Source organism: Heptranchias perlo, chromosome 11 (genome assembly GCF_035084215.1).
Source record: "Heptranchias perlo isolate sHepPer1 chromosome 11, sHepPer1.hap1, whole genome shotgun sequence".
Lineage (NCBI taxonomy): Eukaryota > Metazoa > Chordata > Chondrichthyes > Hexanchiformes > Hexanchidae > Heptranchias > Heptranchias perlo.
In genome coordinates, this window is record NC_090335.1 from 19,385,000 (window position 1) to 19,405,020 (window position 20,021).

Below are 20,021 nucleotides of genomic sequence, written 5' to 3' on the forward strand. Positions count from 1 at the left end.
CAGGTTCCACATGTACGCTGACGACACCCATTACCTCACCACCACCACCCCCGTTGACCCCTCCACTGTCTTTGATTTGTCACACTGCTTGTCCGTCAGGATGAGCAAAAACTTCCTTCAACTAAGTATTGGGAACATCAAAGCCATTATCCTTCAGTCCCCACCACAAACTCAGATCCCTATTCAACGACTCCATCCCTCTCCCTGGCCACTGTCTGAGGCTGAACCAGACTGTTCACAAACTTGGTGTCCTATTTGACGATATGAGCATCCAGTCTAGTTCCACCTCCGTAACATCGTCCGTCTCTGCCTGTACCTCAGCTCATCTGCTGCTGAAATCCTCATCCATGCCTCCGTTACCTCCAGATTTGACTATTCTAGTGCTCTCCTGGTCGGCCTCCCCTCTTCCACCCTCCATAAACTTGAACTCATCCAAACTCTGCTGCCCATATCCTAACTCACACCAAGTCCTGTTCACCCATCACCCCTGTGCTTGCTGACCTACATTGGTCGTAGGTCTATTTTAAAATTCTCATCCTTGTTTTCAAATCCCTCACCACCTCCACCCCTATGAAATCTCTGTGCTCCAATTCTGGCCTCTTGCGCATCCCCCATTTTAATCGCTCCATTGGTGGTTGTGCCTTCAGCTGCCTTGGCCCTAAACGCTGGAATTCCCTCCCTAAACCTCTCTGCGCCCCTCTCCTTTTAAGACGCTCCTTAAAACCTACCTCTTTGACTATGCTTTTGTCACCTGTCCTAATATGGTTGTGTCAAATTTTGTTTGAAAATCACTCGTGAAGTGCCTTGGGATGTTTCAGTACATTAAAGGTGCTATATAAATGCAAGTAGTTGATGGGGTGTAGTGCAGATTCCCAGAATGATGAAAGGGCTAAAATGATGAGTGGTTGCATAGATTAGACTTTTATTTGGTTGAATGTAATGATTAAGGAGTGGTCTAATTGAGGTGTTTAAGATGATTAAAGGATTTGATAGGGTAGATCAAGAGAAACTACTTCTTTGGTGGAGGAGCCCAGAACAAGGGGGCATAACTTTAAATTAGAGCTAGGCTGTTCAGGGGTGAAGTCAGGAAATGGAACTGGAGTAAATGAAAATTTCAAAACTCAGATTGATTAAATTTTTGTTTGGTCTTAATTCCATTTATCCACCTCAATACCCTAGCCAATCAACCATGATCTAATTGATAGGTGGAACAGGCTCAAGGGGCTGAATGGCCTTCTCAGGTACTTACTCTTGTTGCTGGGTCAAAAAAATACCAGCAATAATATTCCTATACCTTATTCAGTGTAAAAAGCAGCACTGTTAAGTGCATCATGTGGGAACTATACTGGTTGCTTTACAAGATATCCACTTGTGTTACTGCCACTCGTCCCAATAGCACTGCTGGTGAAAGATGCCTGTGATTCTTTTGGGCCAACACTGCTGTGGCAGCAGAGAATATGTTTCAGTTTTAAAGAGCTGGAAAGGTGTTGGTTTTAATAAACTTAATTTCTGGCCACCTCCCTGCCTAAAATTTACAAAAAGTGGCTCATCAACTGGGATGCATCCTTGTGGGAGGTGGAAATCCAGGCTCTTAACTCTGCAGGTCTGTCGCTTGCTGTATAGCCTGTGATGGATTGCCAATCTTTAATGCTTGCCCTGTAGTTAGGTTAAACATCTAACTTTGGTGAATGTTTATTTAAATTGCTCAGTGTGTAACACTTTAATATTTCGTTACAGATCTAAATTGGGATTCCAATGTTGTACCAAGCTTCCTTTTTGAATTGAATTCCTTTTTTGGATTTCACATGAGCATTGTGTGTGGATGAGTTGACTTGGATTTGTTTGACTAATGTATCTATTAAAAAACCATTCTGTAACAGTTTTTTGGTTTAAAAATGTGTATTTATATTCTTTAGTCACAAGTAAATGAAAAAAGATTTGATGTGAAGATAAGTTTGTTAGGAAGTGCAACCCTTTCCAATAAAATGTCAAACCTCAAATCTGGTTTCTGTGCCATGGATAATGACAGTTGATACAAGAATTGTCACATACCTATCAAAGTATGATTTTAATACTTTAAATATACATTTTATGTACTGGTTAGATGTCTAATTTTACAACCTAATCTCAATTGCTTTGTCAAAGTGTGGTTGGATATAAACAACTAATGTCACAATTAGTATTTGCTTGCACATCTGTAATGACATCAATATTTTTAGAAAGTTAGTCCCTTTAGGCCTCAAACAGCAGCTGAATTTGTTTTACACTGTCAGTGAAGGAAGAAAAGTAGCCAGACAAGCTCTGAAAATAGCAATTGTGCATTTAATAAATCAATCTGAAATGCAGTTCTAATAAGTCCCACAGAAGTACATATTTAATGGGCACACTGAGGTGGGAACATTCATTGAGAATTTACTCAGGCAATTTAATTCCATACATTCTACAGTATTAATAATTTGGTTAGAAGAATGTTGTGCTCACTACAGCAGTATACCCATTGCTGTACTTTGAGGGATAATTTCAAGATAAAAACAAAGCACCTTATACAAAAAGGACATTTCAGGCCTTTGATAACACAAGATGAAAACTGGATGACTGTTGTATGCTCTGAGTGTGATACTGTCACAAAAGAAATGAACTAAAACAACAGAAAAAATAAATTGACAAGACAGTCAGGCATATAAACTGGCACGCAAACATTACATTTTCTTTATTGAAAAATAGCATCAAATAGTACCAGTGTGGGCTTATGTGCCTGAATTACTTCATTGCAAATATATATATATGTGTGTGTATATATATTTTTTATATATATATGTATACACACAAAAATATATGTATATATAAGCCTCTAGCATTAGCCATTTTAGACATCAGTGCATTTAGTACAGGGGACATAGTAAAATCACTCTGCAGTTATCATGTGACCTAGACTCTTATTTTGCATTACAAAAACTCAAACCTGTTTATAAAAGATGCAAGGGGGAAAATGCTTACAAAATGAATTTGGCACAAAACTAAATTTGGCTGCATTATAATTTAAGTCCTGGAGAGGTGTCATTGCAGCATTCAGTCCAGGGAACAATCATTTTGATTGAAGTGCTTTCTTAATTCCTTCCACTTCCAGCTGTAAATGAAAAACATAACATAAGCTTCCTTATTGGATCCTTAAAAAGTTGAGTTACAGAATATGTTAAACAGCTGGCAAGTCATCTACATCAACCCCATGATCCAGACACTGCTTCTGCTCTGCTGTTTTGATCCCAGGGTGTTCTTTAACATTCTCTAGAATAACTTACAAACCACTATCGACTTCATGCCCACCAGTGATGGTGGAAAACAGAGAGACTAGATCATGTCCAAGTATTCTATTGATCAAGATATTCCTCAGTACTGATCCAGTCTCCTGCTGCCAGATTTTGGGTGCAATATTGTGTCCTCCCAGAAGGTGTCCTCCTGCTCTTGAATGTTTCTTATAACAAATGGCACAGCCATTTACCCCCCCCCACCACCCTCAATCCAAATGCCAACATTTATACTTTAAAAATATCATTCACCAGAGGCTCCAGTGTCCTGCACCAATAAGGGTACAGTAGCATAGTGGTTATGTTACTGGACTAGTAATCCAGAGGCCTGGAGTAAAATCCCACCACAGCAACTGGTGAATTTAATTCAATTAATTAAATAAAAAATCTGGAATTAAAATACTAGGATCAGTAATAGTGGCCATGAAACTACCGGATTGTCGTAAAAACCCATCTGGTTCACTAATGTCCTTCAGGGAAAGAAACCTGCCGTCCTTACCTGGTCTGGCCTATATGTGACTCCAGACCCACAGCAATGTGGTTGATTCTTAATTGCCCTCTGCAATGGCCTAGCAAGCCACTCAGTTGTAAAATCTCGCTACGAAAAGTCATAAGAATAAAACCGGACGGACCACCCGGCATTAGACCATTAGGCACCGGACACGACAACGGCAATCCAAGCCCAGTCGACCCTGCAAAGTCCTCCTCACTAACATCTGGGGACTTGTGCCAAAATTGGGAGAGCTGTCCCACAGGCTAGTCAAGCAAAAGCCTGACGTAGCCATACTCTCAGAATCATACCTTTCAGCCAACGTCCCAGACTCTTCCATCACCATCCCTGGGTATGTCCTCTCCCACCGGCAGGACAGACCCACCAGAGGTGGCGGTACAGTGATATAGTCAGGAGGGAGTGGCCCTGGGAGTCCTTAACATTGACTCTGGCCCCTATGAAATCTCATGGCATCAGGTCAAACATGGGCAAGGAAACCTCCTACTGATTACCACCTACCGTCCTCCCTCAGCTGATGAATCAGTCCTCCTCCATGTTGAGCACCACTTGGAGGAAGCACTGAGGGTAGCAAGGGCACAGAATGTACTCTTGGTGATGGACAGTGAAGTCCCCCACCCAGTGTGGCTCGGCAGCACCACTACTGACCGAGCTGGCCGCGTCCTGAAGGACATAGCTGCCAGACTGGGCCTGCGGCAGGTGGTGAGCGAACCAACACGAGGGAAAAACTTACTTGACCTCGTCCTCACCAATCTACCTGTTGCAAATGCATCTGTCCATGACAGTATTGGTAGGAGTGACCACCACACAGTCCTCGTGGAGACGAAGTCCCGTCTTCGCACTGAGGACACCATCCAACGTGTTGTGTGGCACTATCACCGTGCTAAATGGGATAGATTCAGAACAGATCAAGCAGCTCAAAACTGGGCATCGATGAGGCACTGTGGGCCATCAGCAGCAGCAGAATTGTATTCCAGCACAATCTGTAACCTCATGGCCTGGCATATTCCTCACTCTACCATTACCAACAAGCCAAGGGATCAACCCTGGTTCAATGAGGAGTGTAGAAGAGTATGCCAGGAGCAGCACCAGGCGTACCTAAAAAGGAGGTGCCAACCTGGTGAAGCTACAACTCAGGACTACATGCATGCTAAACAGCGGAAGCAGCATGCTACAGACAGAGCTAAGCGATTCCACAACCAACGGATCAGATCAAAGCTCTGCAGTCCTGCCACATCCAATCGTGAATGGTGGTGGACAATTAAACAACTAATGGGAGGAGGAGGCTCTGCAAACATCCCCATCCTCAATGATGGCGGGAGTCCAGCAGTGCCGAGTGGATGATCCATCGCGGCCTCCTCCCAACATCCCCACCATCACAGAAGCCAGTCTTCAGCCAATTCGATTCACTCCACGTGATATCAAGAAACGGCTGAGTGCACTGGATACAGCAAAGGCTATGGGCCCCGACAACATCCCAGCTGTAGTGCTGAAGACTTGTGCTCCAGAAATAGCTGCGCCTCTGGCCAAGCTGTTCCAGTACAGCTACAACACTGGCATCTACCCAACAATGTGGAAAATTGCCCAGGTATGTCCTGTCCACAAAAAGCAGGACAAATCCAATCCGGCCAATTATCGCCCCTTCAGACTACTCTCAATCATCAGCAAAGTGATGGAAGGTGTCGTCGACAATGCTATCAAGCGGCACTTACCAATAACCTGCTCACCGATGCTCAGTTTGGGTTCCGCCAGGACCACTCGGCTCCAGACCTCATTACAGCCTTGGTCCAAACATGGACAAAAGAGCTGAATTCCAGAGGTGAGGTGAGAGTGACTGCCCTTGACATCAAGGCAGCATTTGACCGAGTGTGGCACCAAGGAGCCCTAGTAAAATTGAAGTCAATGGGAATCAGGGGGAAAACTCTACAGTGGCTGGAGTCATACCTAGCACAAAGGAAGATGGTAGTGGTTGTTGGAGGCCAATCATCTCAGCCCCAGGACATTGCTGCAGGAGTTCCTCAGGGCAGTGTCCTAGGCCCAACCATCTTCAGCTGCTTCATCAATGACCTTCCCTCCATCATAAGGTCAGAAATGGGGATGTTCGCTGATGATTGCACAGTGTTCAGTTCCATTCCCAACCCCTCAAATAATGAAGCAGTCCGAGCCCGCATGCAGCAAGACCTGAACAACATCCAGGCTTGGGCTCATAAGTGGCAAGTAACATTCATGTCAGACAAGTGCCAGGCAATGACCATCTCAAATAAGAGAGAGTCTAACCACCTCCCCATGACATTCAACGGCATTTTGATCGCCGAATCCCCCACCATCAATATCCTGGGGGTCACCATTGACCAGAAACTTAACTGGACCAGCCATATAAATACTGTGGCTACGAGCGCAGGTCAGAGGCTGGGTATTCTGCGGCGAGTGACTCACCTCCCGACTCCCCAAAGCCTTTCCACCATCTACAAGGCACAAGTCAGGAGTGTGATGGAATACTCTCCACTTGCTTGGATGAGTGCAGCTCCAACAACACTCAAGAAGCTTGACACCATCCAAGATAAAGCAGCCCGCTTGATTGGCACCCCATCCACCACTGTAAACATTCACTCCCTTCACCACCGGCGCACAGTGGCTGCAGTGTGTACCATCCATAGGATGCACTGCAACAACTCGCCAAGGCTTCTTCGACAGCACCTCCCAAACCCGTGACCTCTACCACCTAGAAGGACAAGATCAGCAGGCACATGGGAACACCACCTGCACGTTCCCCTCCAAGTCACACACCATCCCGACTTGGAAATATATCACCGTTCCTTCATCGTCGCTGGGTCAAAATCCTGGAACTCCCTTCCTAACAGCACTGTGGGAGAACCGTCACCACACAGACTGCAGTGGTTCAAGAAGGCAGCTCACCACCATCTTCTCAAGGGCAATTAGGGATGGGAATAAATGCCGGCCTTGCCAGCGACGCCCACATCCCATGAACGAATAAAAAAAATTAATCCTCATCAAACCTCCTTCAGATGCATACCCTAGCTCAGATCAGCTTTGTTGACAACAGTGTCACATTGCTCACAAAAGTCCGCAATCACACCAAGATATGTTTGCCTCGTTGCTAATGGACAAGACCGTCAGGATGCGAGACTCAAGGAAGACAGCAGCTCCTCATAATGGTTAAATTACACAACTGGCTTAGCAACAGACAGCAAAAGGTTCTCTGCTGTATGTGCCATTCAGAAACAGGAAGGCACTTCCTGTAAAATAACATTCCGTTCAAACCAAGCTACGAGACCCTAACTATTATTGTGGAAGGGCTAAGGTGTGGTAAATGTACGGTTAATGCATATTGGAACAGGAAATATAAAATATATACAGAATGAATGTCCCAAATTAACAGATTTTTACCCTCAGCAGATTCATTTAACTGGAATATTAGCTGTTAGATAAGGATAGTTTATAAGGTGCATGTTGATGAGTTACTCCAATCTCTCTAAGTCTCCATACCTGCAGGCAAGTGATGTGCTCACAGTTGATGTTACTCACACTTCAGGTATGGGGAGTTGTAGAAGAGGAGGCCCATGGGGAAGCATCTGGCCAGTACTGTGCATCTCCCAAAAGCAGTAGGCTGGCGTTGGAAACTTACTTCACGTCAAAACAAATCTGTGAAGCATTATCCTGTCACTCTGGCACAGTGTACTGGATTTTCAAAACACTGCTGCTAATACAGTTTCTCCATTTTACTGATGGGAAAACTGCTCTGCAGATTTTGCTGGATACAAGGGGAAACGTGTGATGGGAGTGTACAACAGCATAATGTTTTGGTTGTGCAAGTACTAACACCCAGTGAAATGCAAAAAGAGGAAAGATACTGTGCAATTGGCATCATTTAAGATTTAATTGCAGCAGTCCATAAAATACCTTTGATTCCTTCTGTCACTTTTCTAGCTTCTAAGTAGATTGTCATTCCAGTAATACCAATGTAAAATGCTCCACAACTGAACCACTAGCATGTCCTGAATATACCACTGGCTGCAACTCTTTCAAAAGAGCAGTGAAACCTTGCTTTTAGAAAGAGGCATTAAATGGCTCTAATAAGGGGATCCTCTCCAATCCCAGCTCCTCTACAAACTCACTTGCTTTCAGATTATGCTCAAATTATGCTGTGGTGTCAAACTAGGTTTAAGAAGTGCTCAGACACTCCACTGAGCCTCACGGGAGCTTTACAAACATGCAATCTTTAAAAAAAATGTTTTGGGAGAGTGGATACACCTGCATTCAAAATTTGCCATCCTTTGCCGAGGTGTCCTGCTCACGACACACAGTATAACTCGGGTACAGTGGCTGTGAACTGCATTCGGAGTTTCTGCTCCTATACCTTTAGCCAAGGATCAATGCAGCACAAGAGGCTAAGAGATTTTTTTTAAAAACTTGCATTTATATAGCTCCTTTCATGACCTCAGGATATCCCAAAACATTTTACAGCCAATTAAGTACTTCTAAAGTGTTGTAATGTAGGGAAACATGGCAGTCAATTTGCACCCAGCAATGAGATAAATGTCCAGATAATCTATTTTAGAAGTTGGGTGAATGATAAATATTGGCCAGGATATAGAAGAGAACTCCCCTGCTCTTCTTCAAATTAGTGCTGTGGGATCTTTTAAATCCACCTGCGAGGGCAGACAGGACGGGCCTCAGTTTCACGTCTCAGTCAAAGGACAGCACCTCCAACAATACAGCACTCCCTCAGTGCTGCACTGAAGTATCAGTCTCAAGTCAAGTCTCTGGAGTGGGGCTTAAACCCGCAACTTTCGAGAGTGCTACCTTTGAGCCATGGGTAAAGAAAAAAGGACGTCCCAAAGCACTTTACATCCATTGAAGTGCTTTTCAAGTGTAGTCACTGTGGTAATGTAGGAAACGCAGCAGCCAATTTGCACACAGCAAGGTCCCACAAACAGCAATGTGATAATGACCAGATAATCTGTTGTACAGTGTTGATTGATGGATAAATATTGGCCAGGACACTAAGATTAACAGTAAGGTAATCATCACCATTTCAATATTAGTGATTTTAATTAGCTGCAAATGTCCCAAATTAATGTCTAAGTCACACTTATAATCAAATCAGTGTCACATGCAAATTAAGTGACATTCAAATGAATGGAAATATTCAAATGACGAAATCTGGTATATTGGTATTATATCTGTATTCGGTTACAACCCAAAGGAAATGAAAGGAAGAAAAATCAGTACTTAGTACCCAATGACAAATAAGTTTGATTTGACCTGTAGTTATTATAGCATTTGTGAAGAAATTATATTGCAGATACTTAAAGAACCTATGGAGAAAGTTAACAAGATGTGGGGGGTGATGAAGCAGTAATCTAATCAATGTCAAACCCCAAGAGACTAATTCCTTTGAAAGCACAACACTTTTTGTTTTCACTCTATAGAGGACCTACTCTTGAGCTACCGACTGCCTGCTCCTGGTAATGTGATAACATTCACACAGGACTAACAACTTCAAACTTACACAAGTAATGTGTCTGAACAGAGAATCCCACGAGCAGTAATATATTAAAGATACCACTCACTTGTAATGATATACGAATCTTCTTTTCTTCATCTAACTCATTCATCAACTGTGTAATCTCTTTTCTGCAAAAATAAAAGTAGCAAATTTCAGTCTTTTTATAGGCTTAATTAAATATGACAGAACTTGTTCTATTTACCAGAACCATCCACCCTCCCCAAACCACTTTCAACCAAAACGTAAAGGAGAAGGAAGTGATGCAGAAAAGAAGTGTCCCAGACAGTGGTTGCAGCAGTCTCCAGTCCACTGTTGGCCAAAAGAAATCACTGACTAGCCACAAGTGTGGTTACGGAGACCTCGTTTTAGCCACATGCGCTAATTTTAGTAGAAAATGCCACACACACACACACACAATACAGGCAAATGTACTTCATGTGTGTATATTTACTTGACACATCTACCATTTCAGTGACCAAGAAAGTAAAGCAGCCACAATGATCAAAATCATTCGTCTTACCATTTTACCAACAAACACACAAAAAGGTTAAAGTTCACATGCATACATTGGGTGAATATGAGTATTGAGATCACATGCCCAACAATGGTGTCTATTACTCATTACGGCAAACTGTAGCTTAATCAAGGCACCACAGGAGCCAAAAGTCACTGCCTGGTCCAAGGGTCTGCTTGTATGGATTGGGCCAAAGTCCCTTGCTTGCTGGTCCAAAGGAAGAAGTGCAAGACAAAACCTGTAAATGTCAAAGACGTTGGCCTCTATAAGATTTCGACGGGTGTCTCCAGGATATCCATGGTGAAGAGTTAGGTATGTTTGAAACCCTTCTTCAGTCAACAAAGATGAACCCTGGGACTTTTCTTAGGTAGATGCCAGCAAGCCAAATCAGTACTTGGCTGAACCATCAGGTGGGATGGCACTGGCTGCTTCTCTAATTTTGATTTGCACTTCATGCGTTTTTCCAAAATGGCCTGGAGGTGCCGTTTCGAAGGAATGCTGTCTGGTCATAAATGCCAAAACAACTGGGACTGGTTTCAGGTGTCACACTTTGAGGACAAGCACCTGAAGACTATAAACACTTGGAGCAGTGCTTAAAACCAGAACTTTCATATATGTTGAGGGATTTCTGAGCCCTCTCCTAAGGTATCTGAAGGATGCCAGGAAACAATAATTTTAAACTAGGACCCCAATACTCAAACATAGTTAAGATATTCAATAACTGAAAATATGAAAAGGTTCAGCTCTATAGTTAATGGTAGTCTGGGTTTTGCGTTGTGCAATCAGTACCTAACATATAGATAACAGAAAAACGACTCACTTGTGCTGAGACTTCATCATTTCAATGAAACTTCTCAATTCCTTCACTTGTGCTCTCACTTCCTCAATTGGATCCTGACTCTTGTCACTCTTTGGCTTGAGATCAGTACTATACTGTGATGGCGAGTTTGGCCTCTGCCCAGCTGCAGACGTGATGCCGTGGTGGAATGCGGGGACTGCTGATGCAAACGCATTGCTTCCAGCTGCCAAAACTAGAACTCCTGGTTTTGGCGGCAATGTTTTATCAGATACCTAGGATAATTAAAGTGTAGAAAGACAAATGAAAACTCCCAAGACCGTTCACTGAAAGTGGTATACAGTTAGGACCCTCACAAGAACACAATGATGGGGTTTTGGGAGGCAATCCAAAACAGCAGCAGCAATAAAATCCACGGTAATTTTCGCAAGGGTTTTGGATGTGATCCAGATCAAACCTTTGAACTATTCAAAAAGATAGCACGAAAATTATGGCACAATCCATTCCTTCTGTTTGAGGTAAAGCCCTCCAAACACTAGCACACCTCCCCAACAGCACCAATTCAAAAAGAATCCATATCTATATAAACTGTATCCTGATCATCTAGTGTTGAATGCAAGACCACCTGTCCAATAGCACTAGGCTACTGACTTCTACTCCCCCCATATTATGGAATGAAGGGGAAAGAAATCACAGCTCTTGTAACCACCAATACCACAGTGAAGACCCCAGTACAAGACAGAGTACTAAAATTTTAATGGGATATATTTATTTGAAAAAAGGTTTTCTTGAATTTCAGAGTGTATGTGTAGATTGTTTACAGAATATTTGTACAGATACGCATTTACCGAGATAGTTGGGTATACAATGCAGTTTCAGAAAGGCTGCCTTAGGAAGGCAGTAGTCACGTGCGGCTGCTGACCTTGGGAGGGGATGCTGGTGCCGTTGTCCACTCCTTTTCTTCCCCAGGTTAGGCTAACCTTCCCCTGAAGTTTGAAGGGTTTTGCAACACAAGGGATTGAATACATGAGACTGTGGGAAAAGGGTCTCGATGGCATAATGCTTCCTAGCTCTACGCAAAGCCCAGAAAGGACCAGTTAGCTTTGAATAGCTAGCTTGAAAAAGTCAGTAAGACTGTGGCTGTTACTTTCTCATGAAACGAGATAAACACTGGAAACTGTATACTGTTCATTTATGTATTCTCTGTAAAATAAACCAATTTGTTAGTTTTCAATTGTGCCTCATTTCACTAGACTGCTTTTCAGTCCGTCTTCCGTAGAGGCAGGAGAATGGACGCGGTTGCTCGTGCGTTATTACAGTAGCCAGTATCCACAGCAGTGGCTCTTTGTTGTGGTCCCTGGGCCACACTATCATTTAACTAGATATTGGGTAACGATGAAGGTGCACTCCAGATCATAGGGTCATGAAGTACTGGATCTCATCCATGGCATTGGTAGAGATAATATAATTGGGCTTTAGAGTCCCCTGCACAGGGCATTGGAAAAAAAAACAATATGAGGGCAGAAACCTAGGAAAACCTAATATACCCTTAAGATATATTTTTGTTAAAGTGTAGCCCAAAAAATCTTTTACAATTGCTGTTCTCGACTTAAGAAATCTACGCTCGACCCACCTAGCTATTGCCCCATCTCTAACCTCCTTTTCCTCTCTAAGGTTCTCGAGTGCATCATCGCCTCCCAGCTTTATGCCCATCTCTCCCCAAACTCCTTGCTCAAATCCCTCCAGTCTTACTTCCACCTGTGTCACAGCCATGAGAACGTCCTAGTCAAAGTCACAAAGGGCATTATCTCTGGCCGTGACAATGGTGCGTTGTCCCTTCCTGTCTTCCTTGATATTTTTGCAGAGTTTGATACAGTTCATTGTGCTGTCCTGCGCTACCACCCCCTCCTTTGCTGTTCAGTCGTACTTATGCTGATGCAGCCAGCATATCTTCAGCAATTCTTCTCTTCCCTTCCCTGCACGATCATCTCTGCCCAAGGGGTATCCTTCCCTAAGGAGTGCACCATGCTGTGGGGGGAGGCGGGGGGAAGGCTTGCATGGTCCTATGATCCTGAGAGCTATGCTGGCAGGAGTCAGACAGATGGGAAGGCAGGATCCAGACTAAAGGCAGTCCACTGGCCCTCTTGATAGGGGTTGAGAGTCAGGATAATAAGCTGTAAAAATGCCTTTCATTATGGAAACAACTCAGAGGCACGACGAGTCTGTTACAGACCTGCATGTATAAACATCCAATGTGGGGAACCACGATCTGCTGGATGTAATCAAAAATGATAGCCCGATCGGAGTCTGGACAGACACCAATGGAAGAAATAGGTTGCCTCATGTGTCACTAGGCACAGGAGACTCTAACTAACTAAGAATCTATCCTTGGCCCCTCCTTTTCCAGGTCAATCTGCTGCCCCTTGGTGGCAGCAGATCGATATGGAACTATACGAATGTTGATGATACCCAGCTGTACCTCTCCACCACTTCTCTCTACCCTACAACCACCTCTGTACTGTCAGACGGTCTGCTCCTCGTCAGATCATAGACGAGTCACAACTTTCTTCAGCTGAACATCAGGAAGACCAAAGTGGTCATTTTTGGCATCCACCACAACCCCTGCTCCCTTCCTACTGAGTCTATTCCCCCGTGCCACTCAATCATGCTGACCAAGACTGTGCTATAACTCAGCATCCTGTTCAACTCTGAGCTGTTCTTCAAAAACCACATCCTCTCCATCACCAAGATCACTTATTTTCATCTGCCCCTAACTCAGCCCAACCACCAATGAAATACTTACCTGTGCCATTATCATCTCCAGACGAGATTCTTTGAGTGCCCTGCTGGCTAGTATTTTCTCATCCAACCTCCATAAATTTGTCCAAAATGCAGCTACCTATATCCTGTCCTGCACTAAGCTCCACTCCTCACAGACCAATATGTTAATTTTAAAATCCTCGCCTTCAAATCACTCTACGGCCTCACTTGATGCTATTTCCACTACTTTTTACAGATTTACTTTTCCTGCTGCATCCTTTTGTCTTCAAACTCTGGCCTCCTGTGCATTCCCCACTTCATTTTGCCCCATCATTGGTGCAATGGTGATCTCAAGACTCATATTCGCACAGCATAAGCATGTGAACTATAACCTTTTTGTTCATTTGTTGGTAAAATGGTAAGATGAAAAGCAGTGTGTGTGTGTGTGTGTGTGTGTTTTTTTTGATTGTTGTGAATGCTTTACTTCCTTGGTCACAATGGTGGTAGATGTTTGTTGAGTACATGTACACACGTGAAGTATATTAACCTTCAAGGTATTGTGTGAATGTGTGCAAGATGTTTTCTACTAAAATTAGTGCACGTGGTTAATACGGTTTCGCCACAGACAAAACTGTGGCCAGCCAGCAATTTCTATTGGTCAACACTGCATTGGGAGGAGCTTTCAGTCACCTAGGCCTTGCTCTCTAGGACTCCCCTCAGCAAATCCCTCCAAACTCACTACCTCTGTCACCTCCTTTAAAACCTTCTCACTTTTCTCCCAAGCAGTCAGTTATTTCTCAAACTCTCCCAGCCTGGTGTTTGCATTCCTACCACTCTGTAAAGTGCCTTATGTTGTTTTGTACATTAAAGGTGCTATATAAATTATGTTGTCATTTTTTGCTGAAAATTATCTATTCTAAACAACTACTGAAAAAATACAAGGCGCTGACAACTCACTGGTAACACTGGGATAGCTCGCGGAGCTTTCTTTACAATTTCTTTTACTTTTCCTGTGTTGGAATCAAGTTCTATTCTCTCTTGATCCTCTCTCTCCTCTTCTTGTGACGTTGGCGAGTCCAAGTAATCAGGACTTGAAAGCGATGGCTGCAGGAAGGGAAAGAAATCAAAACAAGGCTGCACATTAGCACTGAAATTCCAGGTCTGGAAGGGCCTCTGCCAAACACATATCTCCGTTGGCCACTCTCATGCCAGATAAGCTTGATTGGACAAGTGAACTTGTCTGCAGCTTGCTAAGGGTTAAAATTCAACATAGCAAATTTTGTATTTGGTGTCTGAAAATAAAATGCATTCCACCATTCAAGTGTTTCCAGCATTTTCTGTTTTTATTTCAGATTTCCAATATCTGCAGTATTTTGATTTTGTTTATATGCTCAAGCATTTGGAATGGGGCTTGAACTCACAACCTTCTGACTCAGAGGAGTCAGTGCAACCACTAAGCCACGGCTGACACCTAAAGGTTTGGTTGCAGTGGACAATCCAGCTGACTGGCAGATTTCATCACTCAATGGAAATTATTCCCCAGCAAAACCACACACACACACACACACACACACACACACACACAGAGTAGATAATTTGGACTCATAGAAGTTTAACAAAAATCCAGATTTCCATCCCAAATATCAATTTCCTGGTTAGTGGAAAACCAACCTGCATCCCATTTCTCTACCCTTATGGGGGCCTTCTTCAAATATCCTTTACATTCTATCTAAAGACTCTTATTCTGAAGCAGCAGCTCACATGACTTGAAACTTACTTGGATCATCATGAAATGAAACCGCCCATCATCAAAAAGCAGTTTGGTCACCACATAATCAAAACAGCAAGGCGACTAGTATGAGGAATAAGTAGGCCATCTACTCTTTGGAAAAAGAGGCTAAGTGGGGTAGAAGTGCAAAGGGATCTAAAGGTACAGATTCATAAATCATTAGAAGTAGCAATGTGGGTTAATAAAGCATAAAAAGTGCAAACTTTATTTCTAGAGGAATAGAATTCAAAAGCAGAGATGTTATGTTAAACTTATATTGAATCTTGGTTAGACCACACTTAAGAGTACTGTGCACAGATTACAAGGATGTGGGTACAACTGTCAGGAAAGACTGAACAGGCTGGGGCTCTTTTCTCTAGAAAGGAGAAGACTGAGGTGACCTGATAGAGGTTTTTAAAATTATGAAGGGGTTCGATAGGGTAGATGTAGAGAAGATGTTTCCACTTGTGGGGAAGTCCAAAACTAGGGGCCATGAATAGAAGATGGTAACTAATAAATCCAATAGGGAATTCAGGAGAAATTTCTGCACTCAGAGGTGAGAATGTGGAACTCACTACCACATGGAGTGGTTGAGGCGATTAGCAGAGATGCATTTAAGGGGAAGCTAGATAAGTACATGAGGGAGAAAGGAATAGAAGGATATGTTAATAGGGTTAGATGAAGTAAGGTGGGATGAGCCTCGTTTGAGCATAAACACTGGCATAGCCCCGTTGGGTCAAAAAGCCTGTTTCTGTGCTGTAATTCAAAACAGCCTTCAACCACTTACAGATGTAAAGACTTGAGATGGTGGTCGCCTTCCACTGGCTTTGGGTCTGGAGGTTGTGGGATGGTTGAGTTTCTCGGTGGAAGAGACTACACTGTCAAAACTCGCTACATCTACGAGAAGGCAAAAAAAAACGCCTTGTAATAAGTTAGAAACAAATGTTTCATAGTGTAAATTTCAACTAGCACTGAACAACTTCGATACAGCAATCAGAAATCAAGTCTCAGCAAAATGCCCAAGTCATAGTCCAATATTTGATCTTGTGATGCTTTTTTGAAATCATATGTGGTACAAGCAGTAAATCTGAAAGAAATAAAATGCAGTTATTGTTATACATAAACTAACTCTCCTTACCTCCCCCTCCAAAAGCATGAAGAGTTTCCTTATTAGAATGAAATACCAAATCAAAATGGGTTAACATATTGATCAGCCAAATCAGGTAGCAACATGCCACCTACGATCAGAATCTACATTTGTGAATTCCGCCATCATTAACAGTTCAAGCAGCTAAGGGACCTGCGGATATAATTGTATATAAATGAGCGATATCGGATCGGCCATCCGTTATACCACTATCCTGATTTTCCTTTCCACGGAGACGTGTATAACAGGCAGCCAATCCGGTATCGCCCATTTCATACTATCGCCAAAAGTTAAAATATCTCTCCCCCCCCCCCCCACCAGTAACTAATTTCTAATTTTTGGAAATGACCTCAACATCGATATTGAACTTCAAATTTTTTTTAAAATGGAGTAATGTATCCTTTGTCAAATGATGAAAGACCCATTAATGTGAGTGGTTTAAGAACACATTTCACATGTTTAAAATGAATTGGCATTTCTGCCATGGCTCTCAAACACAATGGGGGAAGGCTTAGGCTGAAGATAATTAAGGGGTTAATTAGCTCCTAGTTTTGCCTCCCTCATCCCCTGCGGCCAAATAACCTGCTGATACTCATACTCGAGGCTTGCATATGAAGAATGCCACTTTTGAGCAAGGAGGGCATCTAGTGCTTCGTTAACTGTTTCCCAGCAAGGAGTCAATGCCTTCAGGAGGGAAAAGGAGAGGAGATCTGGCGGGGGAGGGTATGAAGTAACATTTGAAGGGTAGCCCACCACTTCCCAAAAACAATAGGTTGTTTCAGGTCCATTCCAAAATAATTTGAACTGATTCATATTAAAAGTTTGAAGGGCTTTTATACAACTAAAAGGAGTGTTTTGGCCCAATTTCATTTTCTATTATTCTGACATGTATTACACTAATGGCATTAAAAAGATAACAATAGTCTTTCTATTGAAACAATTTCATCAGTACAAGTTATCTAAAGGAAATTTATAACTTTGTAGGCTCAGTATGTAAAATGTAAAAAAAAAAGTTCTTTTGCAGATCAAATGAATCACCTCACCAATGTAGCAAGGATTCAACAAATGTATTTTCAATGGAAATCACACACTGTGAAATTCCTGCACTTCAAGTATGCTGGCACGTATTACCACCAAAATAAAAAAATCAATTGGAGAAATAATATTCCAAATAGTCATCTTCAGAATTGACCTCAGATAGCAAGTTAAAAAAAATCATTCATTCTCTGTTTAGCTGTTTATTCAGTGAATGCTGGACAATATCCATCCATTTAGATGAGGTAAAGACTACTTCGTATGGCTGGAACATATGGTATCTGCGACATATGGTATCTGATAGAAACAAAGATGAGTATTTGGTTGAGAATATTGCTACTGACAGAGAGCAAGACAGATTTAAATTCACATTTGTTTGCACATAATTTCACAAAAAAAGGTTATACTGTATTTGCCCAGCCATCTCTAATACTGCTTGAAATGTGGCTTGTATGTTATTAGTAACTATATAATAGCTGTATTTTGCTTATCTAGAAGATTATATGGAAAAATTATACTACAGGAGGAAAACCAGAGCAGATCCACACTCAACGAGGACATACTAACAAGCAAGCAGTATGATAGAGGAAGGATAAGAAAAGCTGTGGTCAAGTTCTAGTGGAAAGATTATAAAGCAGACAGATATGTTTCAGCCCACGCTAAACTATGCCAAGAAGCAAATTACTGGCAGATCATGTACACATTTAAAAGATGAAGTATATTTAGATATTTCATTTGTGTATTGCTCATTTTCTTAGAATATAGAGACAAATCTTACAAGCTTCCAACTTCATTCCCTCACCGATTTTCTTTTCTCCCCTGAAGAAATGAATCCCTTGGTAGGGCACAGTGCCAGGGGCACCACACCACCTTTGGTGTCTCCCTCAATTACTGTTATTCATCCGTGAGCCTTGGCAATCGAAGCATAGGGAAGCATCATAACTGAACTCTTGCTGTCCTCATCAGATGGCTACACATAGACTTCTAGCAGGGTTCACTGGACAATGATCAAGATCTGGAATGGCTGATGTCCCACTTCCCCAACCCCGGCCCACGGATGCTGAAAATAATTGTTGTGCCCCTCCAGCTGAGGGCAGGTACCTCAGCACAGACCAAAGATGGACCTGGGACCTTCCTGATCTGCATGGTACAGCTACTCACTGGGTAAACATGCCTAAGCCATTGGGGGAAGCCTTCCAGATTAGTCCCCCTTATAGTTCCACATCTGGTGGTCTAATATCATAATTTTTAGCCTTGGCTCAGTGGTAACACTCTCACCTCTGAGTTCTGGGTTCAAGCACCACTCCAGGAGATTTGAGCACAAAACCTAGGCTGACACTCCCAGTGCTAGTACTGTGGGAGTGCTGCACTATCGGAGGTGCCATCTTTTGGATGAGATATTAAACCGAGGTCGCGTCTGCCCTTTCAGGTGGATGTAAAAAAATTTCATGCCACTATTTCGAAGACGAGCAGGAGAGTTCTTGTGGTGTTCTGGCCAATATTTATCGCTCAACCAACATCACTAAAACAGATTATCTGGTCATTATCACATTGCTGTTTGTGGGACCTCGCTGTGTGCAAATTAGCTGCTGCATTTCCTACATTACAACAGTGACCTACACTTCAAAAGTACTTCATTGGCTGTAAAGCGTTTGCGACCCTGAGATCATGAACGGCGCTATATAAATGCAAGTCTTTCAAGTATTTCTTTCCGTAAGGACAGAAAATGGTATGATTATTCAAGCTTAAGGAAATATACTAATCAAAGGACTGAGCCCCCTTTCCAGAGAAAACGGTCGATCATACTTGACTAGCACAACTCACTGCCAATTAAAACAGCAATAATAGCGTCTCTTCTGTAGTTTAATACTTGACTTTCCACGCTCTTCAAAACCTTCTTGATACTCGCACAATTATTTTCAAAGTAGTAATATATTTCAAATTCCACTGTTAATTAATTATAATTCCAATACAAATCTATATGCAGTATAACTGCAATTATTAGACAAATTCCTAATATGACATATGAAGTGTGTACTGAGGTCTGCCTGGAAACTGTATTTTGCTTGTTGCATAATCTAACTGCGATAAATGGAAAGCGAGGAGCAGAAATAATTCAGAGCTCTAGTGACTGTCAAGAGGAAGTCAGCCTTACCCTCAAAGGGCATGGAAGTGGAGTTACCCATGGTAAATAGAAGTGAGAGTTAAAAGGCTTTACAAGGAGTGATGGGAAAGGAAAACAAAGTCGTCACAAGAAAGGAATGTCTGAAAACAATGAGAACAGAACAGAAAGTTACTGAAGCAGTTTTTGCTTTTAATTGTATTTTTGCTAAATTGTAATAACAAAAGTTATACTTACATTATTAAATTTTATCATTTCACAATTCAATACTATTTACAGAACAAATTAGACAGGTATCTGCAACCCTCAAACTACCCACTTGCATTAATAAAATCAAGGCACTGCATTATGGCTCAGTTTTGCAGACTTCTATCTTAACTCTCACCCCAATGGAGTCACGATGAAGAAGGTGTCCCCTCATTACGTATAAATGTGTTAAGATGTTGACTTACAACAATCATGCAATCAATTTTCACAGGTAAGCCAAGAAATTGAAATCTTAAAATTAAACGTTAGATAACTGCACCATTGAAGAG

General features: G+C 42.3%; 1 protein-coding gene across 5 annotated transcripts in view; it reads right to left on the reverse strand.

Annotated features, from left to right (window-relative positions):
* Positions 1-2,302: 2,302 nt before the first annotated feature.
* Positions 2,303-20,021, reverse strand: part of sh3kbp1 (SH3-domain kinase binding protein 1) — a 253,846-nt gene continuing 236,127 nt past the window's right edge. For all 5 annotated transcript variants that reach the window (XM_067992652.1, XM_067992653.1, XM_067992651.1 and 2 more), the window contains 5 exons: positions 15,969-16,078; positions 14,371-14,517; positions 10,678-10,928; positions 9,408-9,471; positions 2,303-3,127 (listed from right to left, as the gene is read on the reverse strand). In XM_067992652.1, the coding sequence (XP_067848753.1) occupies positions 3,086-3,127; positions 9,408-9,471; positions 10,678-10,928; positions 14,371-14,517; positions 15,969-16,078 (614 nt within the window). In that variant the 3' untranslated portion in view covers positions 2,303-3,085. The remainder of the gene's footprint in view (positions 3,128-9,407; positions 9,472-10,677; positions 10,929-14,370; positions 14,518-15,968; positions 16,079-20,021) is intronic.